The following is a 16008-nucleotide window of genomic DNA, read 5'->3' as shown; positions in this document are numbered from 1 at the left end:
CGGGGGAAATTGCTTGCAACAAAAATGGGCTTCTGGAGAAAATAAGAAATGAATACATTCGACGAATGATGGAAGGTTGATCCAGGTAATTGAAACAAAAAAAGCTGATGTGGTATGGACATACCAGAAGAATGGAGAAGGACAGACTTCCAAAAGTTATTATGAACTGGGTGTTACCAGGAAGGAGGAAGACCAAGGGAGGTGTAGATGGGTGGAGTCCATAAAGGCATGGGAAGACGATACAGTAAACAAATTGTGGCGAAAAAGACTAGACTAGAACAATAGAAGATTTTTTTAGGTCGAGGAAAACCCGTTGCGTAATGAAAAATTCCCAATGAAGAAGATGAAAAATATACATTTAGATAATTTTTAAATTTTGACTAATTTTATGCCTGTATAAGATAAGTATTTCCGTATAGGGTGCGCAATATTTCCTCTTACAAAATGAAACCTGAAGACAAATTTCCAGCGATGAACAATCGCGTGAAATGTAAGAATATGCAAATGCTAATTTATATTCAAGGTCACCAAAATAACAACGAACCAATTAACCTACGAAACACATCACGGTCGATGGTGCTAGACGCTACACGTACAGCACCTGCTTCGCGAGTATTGATACCGAATGTCACGAGCTCTCTACTAATTGTTGAATTCACGAGCAATTTATTTTGTCCTGAAAGACGCACTCTAACGGTGAAAATAAAAATTATATTGCAGAAGATAAACTGCAATTTGCATGCATTATGGCGTAAATGAGAAAGGAAAAAACTGAATAATTCAAATTAGTTTTTTAATAGTATTTTTAGTATAAAGTAAACAAAAAATTCTTTTATTAAGCAGAATTTCTTTATGGTTTCTTTGGAAATAAATATCAAATGTTCAACTGATGATAAACATGAGCTTTTAAGATATTACAGCCTAATGTTTTTATTAATACGAGTTGTTTTCGTTGCCTTTACAAACGCCAGACAATAAATGGGTACCACAAAATTGTTTAAAGGGAGAAAACACGCGAATGGATCTTATTATACAGTAATTTGAAAGCGCTAATCTATTACAGTCTCCAGGAATTTACTTCTGACGTATATAAATAACCAAAAGGAATAGTTAGGAAAATTGTTGTTGTTTGTGTTTACCATACCCCCTCAGTGACAGTTCAGTGCGTGCTGGAACATTTCGAAAATTTGCCTGAATCTTTTTCCCGCGTGGATTGCTCTTATAATTTCTGTTTCGTCTGCACGTGAGATCCAGGTTAATGTCTTTTGTTTATTATTATGGCTTGCGCTCAAGAGCATTTGCATTTCGCTGCGTAGCCGTCCCTTGCAGAGTGGGTTTGGTGATTTACCGTTCGAAAAATAATTGCCTTTTGACGTCATAAGTAGATTATGGGAGAATTTCATTTCTCTCAGATATGAGGAGATGGGAAAAAGCGAAGGGAATAGAAATTGCAACGTGGTATTGAAGTAGGTGGCGCTGCTTTCATTTGTTTATTTTATCCATTCTTGACTAAAATGATATAGTTAGCTCGCTTTTATATGCACACATATATACATTTATTTTTAGAATTCATAATAAATAATGAAGTACAAACAATCATCTGAAAAATAAACGAATAAATTAATAATACTTCCTTATTCATGGTATGGACATTGCAGAATCAGGAACGGATTCATACTGTCTGATTGATAGCAATTGAAAATTAAGCTCGAACTTCTTTTGATTTTAATATCATAAGAAATGCAGTGTTTGTTCTAGTTGACTCAGGTCTTGAGTGGAGGCGATCGCTCTGATTACCCCTGCCTGGATCGATGTCTCTTTGGGACAAACAATTTTGCTGGGCCTCCTACACGAAGTCAGAACCTGCATTGCTGACACTCTTTTACTCTCATCTCAGTGCCACTGAGAGGGCAGGACTGTCCAAAAAATAAAGTGGGAAGGGTGTGCTCGATGCGAAGCACCTGACCTCGAAATATAGGGAGTTTCCTTTTGTAGAACGTAGCGTTAGCAAAAGGTAGAACTCTCAAAATCAACTGTACACCAGGATACCACTGCATGGTTCTGTGAGAGGATGACTTGTCTTTTACTAGACTGTCGGACGGACAGACATCGACTTCGCATAACATACACCCCCTACAAAATTTTTTGTCGATGTTCATGTCTGCTAGCAGAGCAATGATCAAGTAATTAAGTCAAATTGGAGAGATAGGGCCAGTTTGCAAATTAGTTTGAAATTTAGCTTTGTTTTTATCATGCATTGTTTCATTCAAGTCCATGAGTTGTCGATATATCTCTGGACACTTTGAATGTTTTGGGAAATAAAAATTGTATTTAAATAAATAAATAAAATTTCTGTTTATACTCCAGGACAACCACACAGTCAGAGTTCACAGGATTGAAAGAACACAAGAAACAACACTGTATTTAGCAGTCACGGGCTTGAATCCCGGTCCCTCAAAGCACGTGTACTTATATATCCTCGCACGTGACCACAGCGGCCAAAAAAAATTTCTCATTCCTCTCGGGAAAACTGACTAACTCGTCCACTGTGCAAAATGCCCATAACAGTTCCGATGTTAGTCTTTTTCTGATAATGAAATCCAAGCTTTACCACATGGTGAAAATCAGTGTTCATTACCACTGTGCAATGAAAGCAATAATTAGTTTCACTTCATCGTGCTCATCACAATGTATTCTGAGGGGGAAATAGATTAACTTATCGACAGTGAAATGTGGTACAAAGGTCCCAAGAATGTTCCAAATAAGTCCTAAAATTTTAGAAGGGATTGGTGCTGCTGTTCCAAATTTATAGCATTGATCCTGCAACTGGTATGGAAACTGGGAATTAAAATCTTCTTAAGCATCCACAGAAAAGAAGCTGAGATTTGGAACATATTTAAATTTATATACAGGAAGAGTATAAGAAACGTGTCTAACTTTGGTCGCTTGTAGATGGGAAACCATAAATTGTCCACAGATGAAATTTTAAACAGACGATGGTGAGACCATGCGGAAATAAATTTCATATGGCTATATGTCATACACGCCTTAAGAACCACAGTTCTGACAGCATGTGCAACCCGATGGAAGGAGGCTTATTAACGAAGTATTGAGTCTCTGCCTACCCCGAAGAAAGTTCCACACAGAATATTGCCAACATTTTTCTTGGCATGTTTCAGGCAATGACAATGCTGTATTGAGCCAGCATGGGAATGATGTTACTGGGCACCTTCCCCACCTTCGAACATAGGACGTTATTTTAAAATGTAATTTTTGTACAGTACCCCTGGGCTCGCAAGTAATTCTTGAACTGGGTTCCACAAATTTTGAGGCCGGCATTGATTACAGATACAATATATTGACACCTCATGATTGGGGTAAACTACGTGTCGATCTGAAAACATATTTTAAAATAAATAAATTTTCTGTTTATACTCCAGGACGACCAAACGGTCAGAGGAGTTTACAAGATACACAGAATACAAGAAACATCACCGTATTCAGCAGTCACGAGCTTGAACCCCGGTCACTCAAGGCACGTGTACTTATGCACCCGCGCGCCTGACAATTGGGCTACGGCGGCCTTTGGTCCATCGCAGTGCATAGAAACACATCACCTACTGATGTGTTTTTTATTATTAAAAATTATAATAATTTTACAACTATAGTTTTTATTTAAGATAGAAATATACATGTCAAAAAATTGTGATAGACCGATCTCGAGGATTTCATTATCCTTAAAGTAGCCCGTATGGTGTAAAAGGTTGCTGGCCCCCTAGTGTAGACACTGCCTGTTCCAAATTTCATCTCTGAATGATGTTTGTATATTACCTACAGACGATGAAAGTGGCGCACTTTAATTCTAACCACCCTGTATATGAATAATTCAAGATCGCAGTGACGGTTGCTATTTATTTGATTTTAATTAAAATTTTGATTTTTCCAAAAATGCCAAATATAACACCTCAGATTTATTACATGCGGACGGACATACTGGGGTTAATACGTGCTTTATGCATTTTGAACCCTCCCCACATTACACAAAGATCCAAATGCGGTGTAATTTCAGCAATCATATAAAATTGGCCAATTAGGTTTTTTATTGCCAAATAATAAAAAATACAAAAATAATAAAATTTAATTTTCAACTATTCCATTCAATTGCATTTTGTCTTATGAAATATCAAATTTTTGCAATTTGTATTTAAATAATTAATATCGATACTAGATGGCAGCACTAGTCCACTGTAGTCCACATTCAAATGATAACTGGAGTTGGCAGTTTGCTGTTTATCATGTAAACATTAATTTGATTTTTAATTTTTAATAGATAGCTGCTATTCTTTGATATCCCTAAATCATGACATTTGCATTTGATCATTAAATAGCACACCGTATAAAATCTTTAAATAGAACACTAATGCGCTTGATTTGAGAAAATCTGTTCTTTTTTTTTTTTTTTTTAATTCTGATAACTCATTTACAAATTATTGCTGATTATCTTATATAATCAAGTAAAGGAATCTGGCATTCAGATAAACGTATAGAAAAAAAAAATTAACTTGCTGAAAAGTGAAAATCCACCTTGTAATTAAAAGGAATTATTACATTAGTAATCACTAGATGGCAGCAGTAGCGATTTCTTCTTACTGTTAAACAACTTTAATAATCACTTAGTTTAATAGACACTCATTTATTTCAATAATCGACAAAAATATTACTTTCATACGTTTGTTGTTTTTTAAACTTATGATTAATAAATGTTTTTCATTGCCGTAATTTATTTTTTGTTTCTCAGGATTTTCAGGATGGCTCCTTTCAAGTAACAATTGTCCTTACTCCAGGAGATAAAAGGTTTGGATTCTCTGTACTTGGAGGATGTGACGAAGGTCTCTCACCTCGAATTGAATCAGTCACACCTGGTAAGTTGTTTCTCTTAGAGGAATAATCTTATAGTTTGGAAATTATGTAACTTGTCGGGAAAAAATAAAATTACGCTAATTAAATAGTAATTTCTTTTTAATTTCTTGAATAAGAATGTTTAATTTTCACAGAAAATAGCATATTTGCAATATTAATGATCCTTGTATGATTACAGAAAACCGTATTCAAATTTCCTTAATTATAATGTGCATCAAAATTGTGACTTTTACGAGTGCTTCCATCTATCGGTGAATTGGTGAACTAAGTAAATTACCTCTACTTTTTAACTTAAAATATGTACAGTATAATTAATACTTTTACCAGAAGAGGTCGCCGTGTTCTCTTTCATAATATTTGTTTCGATTTAAATTTTGTTATTTATTTTTATTACAGCTAGTCTATAAGTCTACAAGTCAGCTATCTTTTTAAAAATTGATTATTATTTATTATAATAAATTATTAAATAATTCTTAATAAATAATTATTTTCATTTATGGGAACTTAAAACTGGATTTAGTAGTTATTTGTAAAGTAGTTATTTATACAAATATCTACTTTCTGTTAATTACCGGTTTTATTTATCTATCATTCTGCATACTTGTTACGTGTTTCTATTATTTGCTATTTCTATTTTCACGCGCTGTCTGTCTCTTTGTCTCTCCCCTCCCTCCTCATCTTATCTTCCTCCATCTACCCATAATTCGTAGAACAGATTAGGACAGCTAGTATCCTTTCTATTTTCTCCTGTTGTATCAATTTATAACTGAAGGTTCAAAATTTTCTATTTCAGTTCTTAAATGTGGATAAAAGTGGTTTTTCAAAATCAAAAACTGATCTTTGTCTTAGAATGAAGAAGACTTGGTTCCCTTAACGAAAAATTTGGAAATGAAATTTTATATGAAATAGAATATTCACATTATAAATTTCAGATTTGAGCTACCAGAGAAGATAAGTTCATTCATCCATCTGTATTATATCCATAAATTGAGTATGTTCTGTGTTTTTTTTTTTTTTGTTTTTTTTAACTAACTCAGCCACGATGTGAAAAGGTCCAAAACGTTCCTCGCGTTATTGACGGATTCGAACCGGGGCCTTTTCCACTGGTGTGGGGAGGATGGTGATTATAACCACTGTGCTACCCCATGAGATTGGTTGTTGTGGAGCTTTAGGCGCATCAGCAACTTAGGCCATATTGCTACTTACGTAATATATCTGTAAATTGCGCGCATCCAGCAAACTCGTAATGGAGAAGAAATTATGTTACCCTCCCCTGAGACCGACTAACTCAGCCACGTTGTCAAAAATGCCCATAAAAATTCCTCGGATCATTGACGTGGTTCGAACTCAAGTCTTTTCAATCCGGTGTGCTCAGGACGGTAATTATACCGACTGTGCTACCCACGAGGACCAAATACCCATGCTGGCTCCCGATTGCTCCTGCTTGTGTTCGTTTAAATTGAAAAAAGGCTTGGGTTCTATTTATTTCCAAGTTTCAGGATTATTTTCCCTCTGAGCGGGCGTATTTTTTATTATTTATTATTTTAAGGGTTGGTTTTGGGCTATATATTTTCGGGCTAAGCAACCATAGATCTTTGGTAACCAGTGAAAATTAATACATAATCGCCTGTCCATAAATCGGAAAACCATGGCACCTCTTCTCAGATTCATTTAAGACAACATGCTCAAATAGAGAAATTCCACAAGTTCTCCAGGATTCGTCTATCAGATTGGAAGGGCTTGTAGGGTGACTCATTGCCTTACCATGTTCCAATGGACGGTGCTCATTTGCTTTTGTTATCAAAGGCTTCTGATCTGTAGCTCTTTCATGACAATTCATTGCACGCAACTTTCTACATATCGACGAAACACATAGGTTGGCTTTGGCCAGTCGCATGCAGATTCCTTAAGGAAACCAACCATTTCAAGGCAAGTCGGCTCTTGTGAGGTAGTATTTTACATCCACCTGGTTGTTTCTTAGGCTGAATGTGATCTCTGAATTTCACTTCTTCGGCACGTTTCCAACTGTAGGTCTGGAAATATTTAATCCCTGAGTAATACCATGCACAGACATTCTTCCTTCATGGAACCAACTATTATTCTCCAATGAAACTCTGTTGGCCCTCACCATTTATTCATTGCACAGCTTATACGAGTATTTGAAATGAATTCCAGACTAACGTATAATCAGTTTTATAGACCAAAATATTACATCAAAATTTGCGTTTTCTGCACATAAAATCAACAGTTTCACAAGTCCAGTACGGTGTACTCTTTTGGAAAATCCAAAGCCAAGTACAGAGTACTCTAAAAACGAATAAAATTAGTTTAACAATTAATATAAATAATTAATTCTCTACGTACGCTTCAGGAGTTTATTCTTGTATAGTGGAAACTACTGTACAAGAATATAATAATAATAAAATTCTTTATTCATAGAAATGTAGGACACGATTCCCGCTACAGGCAACCAGAGGAATCTTACAGTTAACTGTACACATTACATTCAGTACATAAAAAAACTACGTGGGTACACAGCAAAAAAATACATGGAATACATAGATAGTGCAATATACACAGCTAATATTGGATTAAACTGATTTTATAGTTATTATAATAGATTGATCATAGAGCTTATATTGCATTATATCGATTTTACAATTATTATATACAAGCTGCAACACATTGAGACAGTCTGGAAACTTTCACTGGGAGTTCACTAGTTCCGCTGACAATTGCAGGAATGCTTCTGCAGGTTAGAACAGAGCACTGGACGGTTTTTGAGGGCTCTACCAGGGATTAAGCGCCATTGTGAGCTTCCTCGCATACGCCAGGTGCTGGGCCGGGGTGTATCTCAGATTTATGTAGAACTGTGATTTTGATGTTGTATGGGGTAAGTGAGCCCAATTGTTGGCCCACTTTAGGACCCAGAATTCCAGACCCCAGAGTACCTTGAGACTGGACATAGGAGCAGTCGACCAAACTTCTATACCATAACTGATGATAGAACTATAGTAGAGGAGAAATTTTCTGACTGTTTCCTTGTTGTGCGCTCTACAGAGATCAAGTTTCATACCCCAGAAAGCCCGTAATGCTCTTGAACGCAGTTGCTGGATTTGTTACTTATACGTTAGGTTTTCATCCATTACCACTCCTAGGAATCTTACTGAATGAGTGGCGAAGAGAACATTCCCTGCAATGGAGGGCCTGCAGAGAGGCTGCTGGATTGAGGTCTGCTTGTGCCCTAGGTGAGAAGATGATATATTTGGACTCTTCAGGGTTTATTTTAAGCCCAAAATAAGTAGCGTATTCGCAGAAAGAGGACAGATATTTGTTTAGGATGACAGAATTCGATAATTCCTCTGCCTGGTCCGGTGAGGTGTTAGCCGGGCTTGAGAGGTAACATACAATGTCGTCGGCGTAGGCCATAAAAGCAGTGCCGACAACGATCCACCTTGGGGTATACCGACTTCCACCTGTTTTGTGATGCAGTTATCCCCATGCTGGAAGATAAGGCACCTCTTGGTCAGCAAATTTCTGAGTAGCTTCGATACATTACCCTTGAAACCGTAGTAGTTCTCCAGGAGGCACATAAGTGGCTTAACTTGCACTGAGTCGAAGGCCGCTTTCAGATCCGGAAAAACAGCATGCATAACGTAGCCTTGCTTCCAGGCTTGAAGGGTTTTCAAATTCAGAGCCTGTATGCATGTTATCGGCGATCTTTGTGAGAGCGCGTAATGTGTATGCTGAGGTCTCTGGGAAAGGATCTGATTGGCAACCACTTTAAACAAGCACTTCTCCAGGCATTTGAGAAAAAGAGGGGAGATTGAAATAGGCCTATTGTCAACAGTAGAGTTCGGATTCTACACCTTTGGAATTGGGATGACTCTATAATTTAGCCAACCGTTTGGGACGACTCCCTGTTGTAAAATTCTATTAAACAACTTTGTCAGCTCGTCACTGCGTTTTTGGTAAAGACGCTGTACTTTCATTGACCACTTGGCACCCTTCACGGAGCTACTGTGTAAGGGGGTGCACATTGAAGGCAGCGTTCTTTCAGTTTTGTTTTTTAAATGGATATTTACAATAGAAGAGGTTTCTTCTATTTCTTGAACCATGTAAAATAGATATATTGAAGTAAGGTCAGTGTACTCATTCTCAGTTCGGGCCTTGATCGAATTGAAAGACCAAATGACCGTATTTTCGAAGTAATCTTTCTGCAAGTGTACCAACCTCTTCCACGAATTTGAAATAATTTAGTTGGCACAGAAGAGATGTCTCCTTAGTAAAAACAGTGAAGTTGGTATCAACGCACACGACGATTGTGTCATCTCTAAATCAAAGATGAGACCCAATCTTGATACTTGCAGATCATTTCCTTTATTTTGTAGGTTCTGATACAATTCGTGTTTTCCAACCACTTTCCATTTATTCTCTTAATCAAGGTAATGAACCCCTGTATCTTCATCATGACAAATTGAAGTAAAAAGTCCAGTGAAACAACTCCAAACATTCTCTCCAGATTTTCTAAATTCCTCCCATTTTTTCCTAATGCTCTGTTGAGGAGGAACCGAAAATGGCATATTTTGTTGCTACCTGCTTCGGATTTACGTTGTTTGTTATGATGTGTAAAGAAGTCAATTCTTTTTTTTAAATAATAAAAATATAAATGTTATTAAGTTTTTTTCTTTCACTTTTCCTTTTTATACAGTTTCATGTCGCACATCGTGTTGTTTCATTCTTCCTTCACAGAAACGTCCAAATAAAAGAAAGGCACATTGAGGAAAATCCCAAAATGTACAGTCCTAAGAATGTAATTTTGTAGTGAAAATTGATTACCACGTGCCTAATTCAAGAACTCAATGCTCAGAGACCTGAGAGTAACAGTGAGCTGTGATCAGGTTATATTAATTTATTGTCCCAAGATTACGTTGCTTCCAGACAACTAGACACAAAAGCTGGAGAGAAGATGACCCAGGCAGTGTGAAAGCTAAGGTTACTCCGAAAATAATCTTATCCACCTGCGTGTATCATGTCAATAAATTGCGTGTGTTCTCTGGTCGGTTTGCCTGTTTGCTGGAAGAAAAACCCCAGTTTCCGGGAGGAAAATCTTGCTAGCCTCGCTTGAGACGGACTAGCCCAGCCAAGGAGTGAAAAAGGCCCATAAAAGTTCCTTGCGTCATTGACGGTATTCAAACCTCCCTCTCTTTAGGGCTGACGTAAGAGTATTTAGAGGATCCTGGAGCATCTTTTATCTAGAAAATTAAATACATTTTAATTAAATACATTAAAAGTACATTTTCCGATTGTTCTAATAGCAGATTTTCAACCTGTTTGAAAAAAAATATTGTGACGTATGGACAATCAGTGCATTCATACGTCTTATAACCCCTTAAATCTCCGACTAGAAAAGTTGAAAAAAGTAAAACGTTTACACTTTGTAATGTCATTCTTTGTTTTCTTTTCAAGGTTTTTCAAGAGGGACGGAGTTTATTTTTGGCAGAGGCCTTGGATGGCCCCACCATATGACATTTTTTTTTATCTCTAAAAAGAGACAAACCAACCCTCAGAACGCACAAACACAATAGTAACTATTTTTGACCATGAATTTCTTTACATTAATCGAAACATCTGGCCCATATTTTCTAGAATTGTCTCAGTTTATAAATCTTCTTACTGAACTATTATTTAAGCTTTTAAATTTAAGCTCTTAAGATCCCAACATCACCGTGGGGCTGTGCAGAAATCTATGACGTTAAAAGTGTCTCTGGCTTCACCTTTCTACTGAAGGTCGTCACTTTCGTCAGCCCCGTGCTGCTTAGAGAACGTGATCCGGGTATTGGAATACTGAGACAGGTATGTCAAGGACAGGGGAAGTGGTGGGATGAACAACGAACGGTATCCACCCTTACAGATTGCAGTTTTCTCAGAATACCCTTGATTTTCTGTTTCGCTACCAAGTATTAATGTCAACTCGAAAACAAAACAAAACAAAACCTGATAATAATAATGAAAAAAAAGAGAAAAAATCCTGATCGATTAACTGCTATAAGCTCACGTAATATGTCCAACACTAATTAGCAGTTATCTCAGATTTCTAGTTGGCGGCTGTAAAAATTTCATTTGTCAATTTAAATAACCCTGGAAGTGGCAACACAGCAAATGGAACAGCGATAATGGCCAGAACTACAATCTGTTCCATCAGTTTAACACTCCCGTTTTATTGTAAATTTATTTAATGTTTATTAAAATACCCCTCTCCCCACCTTCGTTTATATGAAATAATTCTTTTGCTTGCGGGGTATAAACACTTCCCCTTAGCGGCTGTAAAATATTTGTTAAATTATAAGTGGAATAGGACACGCTCTTTGAGTAGACCGGGGTTCAAGCCCCCTGACTGCTAAATACGGTCGATCTGTCAACCCACACTGGACCAGCGTGGCAGATTATGGTCCACTTCCCTCAATATAAATCGTCGAGGAGACTTCCATCCTGCAGTGAGTTGATGATGGTTGCTGTTTCAATAATCTCTGGTGGAAATACAGCAAATGGAACAGCGAGAATGGCCAAAACTACAAGCTGTTCCTTTGGTTCATCACTCCCGTTTTATTGGAAATTTATTTAATATTTATAAAATAGTGTTTCGATCCAATTAATTCAGTAAGATTAATTAAAAATCTTCTTTTCTAGAAATCAAAACGTTCTTAAAATACCTCCCCCCCACCGTCATTTATATGAAATAATTCTTTGCTGCAGGGTACAAAAGATTTCCCCTTAGCGGCTGGTGGCAACACGGTAAATGGAATAGCGACAATTTCAGAACTACAGGCTGTTCCGTTGGCTGATCGTTCCCATTTTATTGGATATTTATTTAATATTTATAAGATGTAGTTTAGATCAAAATAATTCAGTGAGATTAATTAAAAATCCTCTTTTCTAAAAATCAAAACTTTCTTAAAATATTCCTCCCCCCACCATAGTTTACATGAAACGATAAATGAAATAGCTAAAATGGCCAAAACTACAAGCTGTTCCGTGGTTCATCACTCCCGTTTTGTTCAAAATTTATTTAATATTTATAAAATACAATTTCGATCAAAATAATTCAGTAAAGTTAATTACAAACCTTACTGAATTATTTTGTACAAAAGAATACAAAATATTTCCGCTTAGCGGCTGTAAAATATTTGTCAAATTGTAATAATCACTTTAGGGAGGTGGCAACGGCAAATAGAAGAGCGAACATGACAACTACAAGCTGTTCTGCTTAGTTTATCACTCCCCTTATTAGTTGCTCTTTCTTAATGCAGTAAAAAAAAACAAAGTTTCGTTCAAAAATAATAATATAAAATTAATAAAAGAACAGCCTCTTTTTTATCACTCAAAACTTTGTTAAAATATTATCCCCTATCATTTATATGAAATAAATTTTTTTACTGAGTCTTATCGCAAGGGATTGTCAACTGTAACTTTATTTCCAGTGATAAATTGCCACAAACAAGTGGCAATTCATTTATAAGGGCCGACAACTACAATTACAACCGACCTACCTAAAATCAAGCAAGTCAGTCAGTCCTAATGTCTCAACCATCGGTCGATAGCGAGGTGTGCTATTTTCTTCTGAATTTGATTTTTTTTTTTCCTTTTTTTCCTGATGTACTGTATTACGTGCAGTATGGATGAAGAGATGGTGGGAGGCTGATGATGACTTCACCTATATGTCTTGTCAATGTCCGCCAGAAGATAAAAAGCCGAAATAGCCATTAGCAGAGTTCACAAAAGCCAGCGCAGTGGAAAAAGTAACCACTGGGAATAGCTAGCAGACGACTGTTGCATGCAGACGGAGAAAGAACATTATAGAAAAGTTGAGTGTGTAATCGTTCTTTGGTGTCTTCCTGGTACACAAAAAGTAGATTGTCAGAACCTTCCCATCAGTCACAATTTTTTTTTTTTAATTCTTTCTGTAAATAGGACAAAAACACTCGTCTTATATAACTAACAATTATTAACAATTACGCTATCGAAATTGCACGAGCGCCCTCTTTTTGTAAACTGAGAAAGTATCTCTGAGTAATGTTCGATTTCAATAGCTTTCATTACGGATGACGTCATTCCTAATGCAGCCGATTGCTACTCAATGACCATGTATCATATCTTACTTTAAATTAATTATTTTTTTGTGTGTTTTTATGTAATATTTAATGCATTTTGTAGGTTTTTGCTTTATTTATTTCGTGATTATAAATTTCGTTGAATTATGAACAAAAAGTTCCAGTTTGATATGGACCCTGAATTGGGTATTGTAATTAGGGCACTGTGTTACTTTACAGATTCCTTCCATTTAATAAAAGGCGCCCATTGGCCAGAATGCCCTAAAATCGAGTGTCTCGAGTGTGTTTTATCGTTGTATTATCTCAACCATCCAAGCAGAAATACTTGGTTGCGAAACGTAGGCTATTAATTAGTTCGAAAAGGTGGCGTGCGTTGACTTAGTTCAAGGTGGCGATAGCACATTGATAATGTGTCACGTGACAGCACCCCCCTCCCCATCATATTTTTTGCTAGGAAGGGGTAACATTTTTAGGTAAAGCTGGTTTTTAATTCCACTCGAACGCATAAATGTCTCTAGTGACTAAAGAAACTTCCCTCGCACTACCAAAATGTTAGAACCTAAATTAGTGAGCGTGTATATTAACCAGAAAAAGTTACTTTATTCCCACCAGTTGTGTACACTAAGCAAAAAAAGTTGCTGTACTCTCACCAGTGTATAGGCTAAGCATATATGCAAGAACACCAGTTGAAGTTACCTCATTCCCGCCAGTTGAGTGCATTAATGAGAAAAAAGGTACCATAGAGTTACCAAGTTCCCACCAATTGTTTACACTAATCAGAAAAAGTTACCGTATTTCCATAACTTGTATACACCAACCAAAAAAATTAACGTATTACCAACAAAATTGCATTCATTAGCCAGAAAATTTTATCATATTCCCACCAGTTGTATACACTAACTAGAAAAAAGTTATCTCATTCCTGCCAGTTGTATACACTAACCGAACAAACTTAGTGTATTCTCGACACGCAGTGTTCAACCAGTTTTCTGTTTATTATTAGAATTTTCGAAAGTTGTTAATTTACTTTGTAATTAGCCGGTGTAACTTATTCACGCACTCTGCTAAACCTTACACGAACAATGATGAGAAAATTCAAGATCCTAAATTCGTGCAACAGAAGCTCCAAACTTAATTTTCTCCATGGCAACATTCACGATTGCTTCCTTTGTGTGGTTCTTGTTCCATATTATTTTCCTTTATGTGTTTCGTTACCACTTCTCTCACTCACACGTGCAACATGTTTTTCCTCTGAACAACGGGCCATACATACTAATGCCACCAACTGTCGAACTGACCTTTTGCGCAATCCCATTGTCTTGGTGTAGACTCTATTTCAGACTGAACAATTGTCACGCGATGGACTCTTGAAGGTGGAGAGGGGGGGCTAAAAAGGGACAGGGTATTGGATTGACACGTAGAATTTAGAGGAAGCAGAAGGGAGGGAAGGAAAGAGAGAAAGAAAGAAAATGTGAGCGAGACAGAAATGCAGAGAGATAGAAATAGCAAAACAAAGAAAATGATCGAAGGAAGAGAAGAGAAGGATAGAGAAATAGTATGAGAGATAAAAACGAAAATGTGAGAAAGAAAGAAATGCCCGAGGCTGACAAATGAATAGAAAGAGAAATGACAGAAAAAAAGAAAATGATAGCAGTAAGAGACAAGCAAAGAAGTAGAGAGAGAAACAGACAGACAAGGAGAGAGAGAGAGAGAGAGAGAGAGAGAGAGAGAGAGAGAGGGAGACAAATGGATAGAAGGAGAAATGGCAGATAGACGGAAATAGCGGAAAGAAAGAAAAAGATAGGAATGAGAGAGAGAGAGAGAGAGAGAGAGAAATAGAGGGACAGAGAGAGAAAGAAAATGAGAGTCAAAAAGAGAGAGAATGGCAGGGAAATAAAATAAGAAATAGAGAGGAGCAAACAAGTAGAGAGAGAAACAGACAGACAAGGAGAGAGAGAGAGAGAGAGAGAGAGAGAGAGAGAGAGAGAGAGAGAGAGAAAGAAAGAAAATGAGAGTCAAAAAGAGAGAGAATGGCAGGGAAATAAAATAAGAAATAGAGAGAGGAGCAAACAAGTAGAGAGAGAAACACAGACAAACAGACAAGGAGAGAGAGAGAGAGAGAGAGAGAGAGAAAGAAAGAAAACAAAGAGAGGGAGACAAATGGATAGAAGGAGAAATGGCAGATAGACGGAAATAGCGGAAAGAAAGAAAAAGATAGGAGTGAGAGAGAGAGAGAGAGAAAGAAAGAAAGAAAATGAGAGTCAAAAACACAGAGAGAGAGAGAGAGAGAGAGAGAGAGAGAGAGAGAGAGAGAGAGAGAAAGAAAGAAAGAAAATGAGAGTCAAAAACACAGAGAGAGAGAGAGAGAGAGAGAGAGAGAGAGAGGAAGAAACGATAAGTTAAAACGAGACGGTTAAAACTTACTGTAGAAAATGAAAAAAAATGAATGAAAAAGGGAAAAAAAAGGAAATAAAGAAACAAACAAACAAAAAAAAGAATTGAGCGAGACATAAAAGAAAAATGGACAGAATGGTAGAAAGAAAGATAGGAATCAGTGAGAGAGCGAGAGACAGTAATAAGGGAAAAAGATAGAGATAAGGGAAAATAAGGATAGAAATCTGAGAAACAGACAACTGAGAGAGAGAGAGAGAGAGAGAGAGAGAGAGAGCGCTGTTAGAAATTATAAAAACAGATACAGATGAAAAGACAGAAAACTAGGGCTAAAGAAAGAGAGGATGGTAGAAGAAAGAATTTAAATTGCTGTAGTAAGATGGAAATGAGAGAGAGAGAGAGAGAGAGAGAGAGAGAGAAAGAAAGAGAGAAAGAAAGAAAGAGAGCGAATTTAAACCTGCTGCACGACTTGTCCTTGAGATGTACTGTGACGGAGTTGTTTTAAACGTGGCGATCTGTCCGGGATCCGATTGACGAGCCAACCGTAACGCATCGGGCCTCGCATTCAGATGAGCCTCTGTTTGTT

General features: G+C 36.9%; 1 protein-coding gene across 3 annotated transcripts in view; it reads left to right on the top strand.

Annotated features, from left to right (window-relative positions):
• The window catches only part of LOC150084991 (protein PALS1-like), a 262078-nt gene that overhangs the window by 48921 nt on the left and 197149 nt on the right, over nucleotides 1–16008 (top strand). For all 3 annotated transcript variants that reach the window (XM_090375693.1, XM_090375692.1, XM_090375691.1), the window contains one exon: nucleotides 4799–4922. In XM_090375693.1, the coding sequence (XP_090231819.1) occupies nucleotides 4799–4922 (124 nt within the window). The remainder of the gene's footprint in view (nucleotides 1–4798; nucleotides 4923–16008) is intronic.

The sequence above is a fragment of the Mastigoproctus giganteus genome, chromosome 6, assembly GCF_048544385.1.
Source record: "Mastigoproctus giganteus isolate SK-2022 chromosome 6, ASM4854438v1, whole genome shotgun sequence".
Lineage (NCBI taxonomy): Eukaryota > Metazoa > Arthropoda > Arachnida > Uropygi > Thelyphonidae > Mastigoproctus > Mastigoproctus giganteus.
Note: the sequence above shows the minus strand (reverse complement) of the source record. Positions and strands in the feature narration are given on the sequence as shown.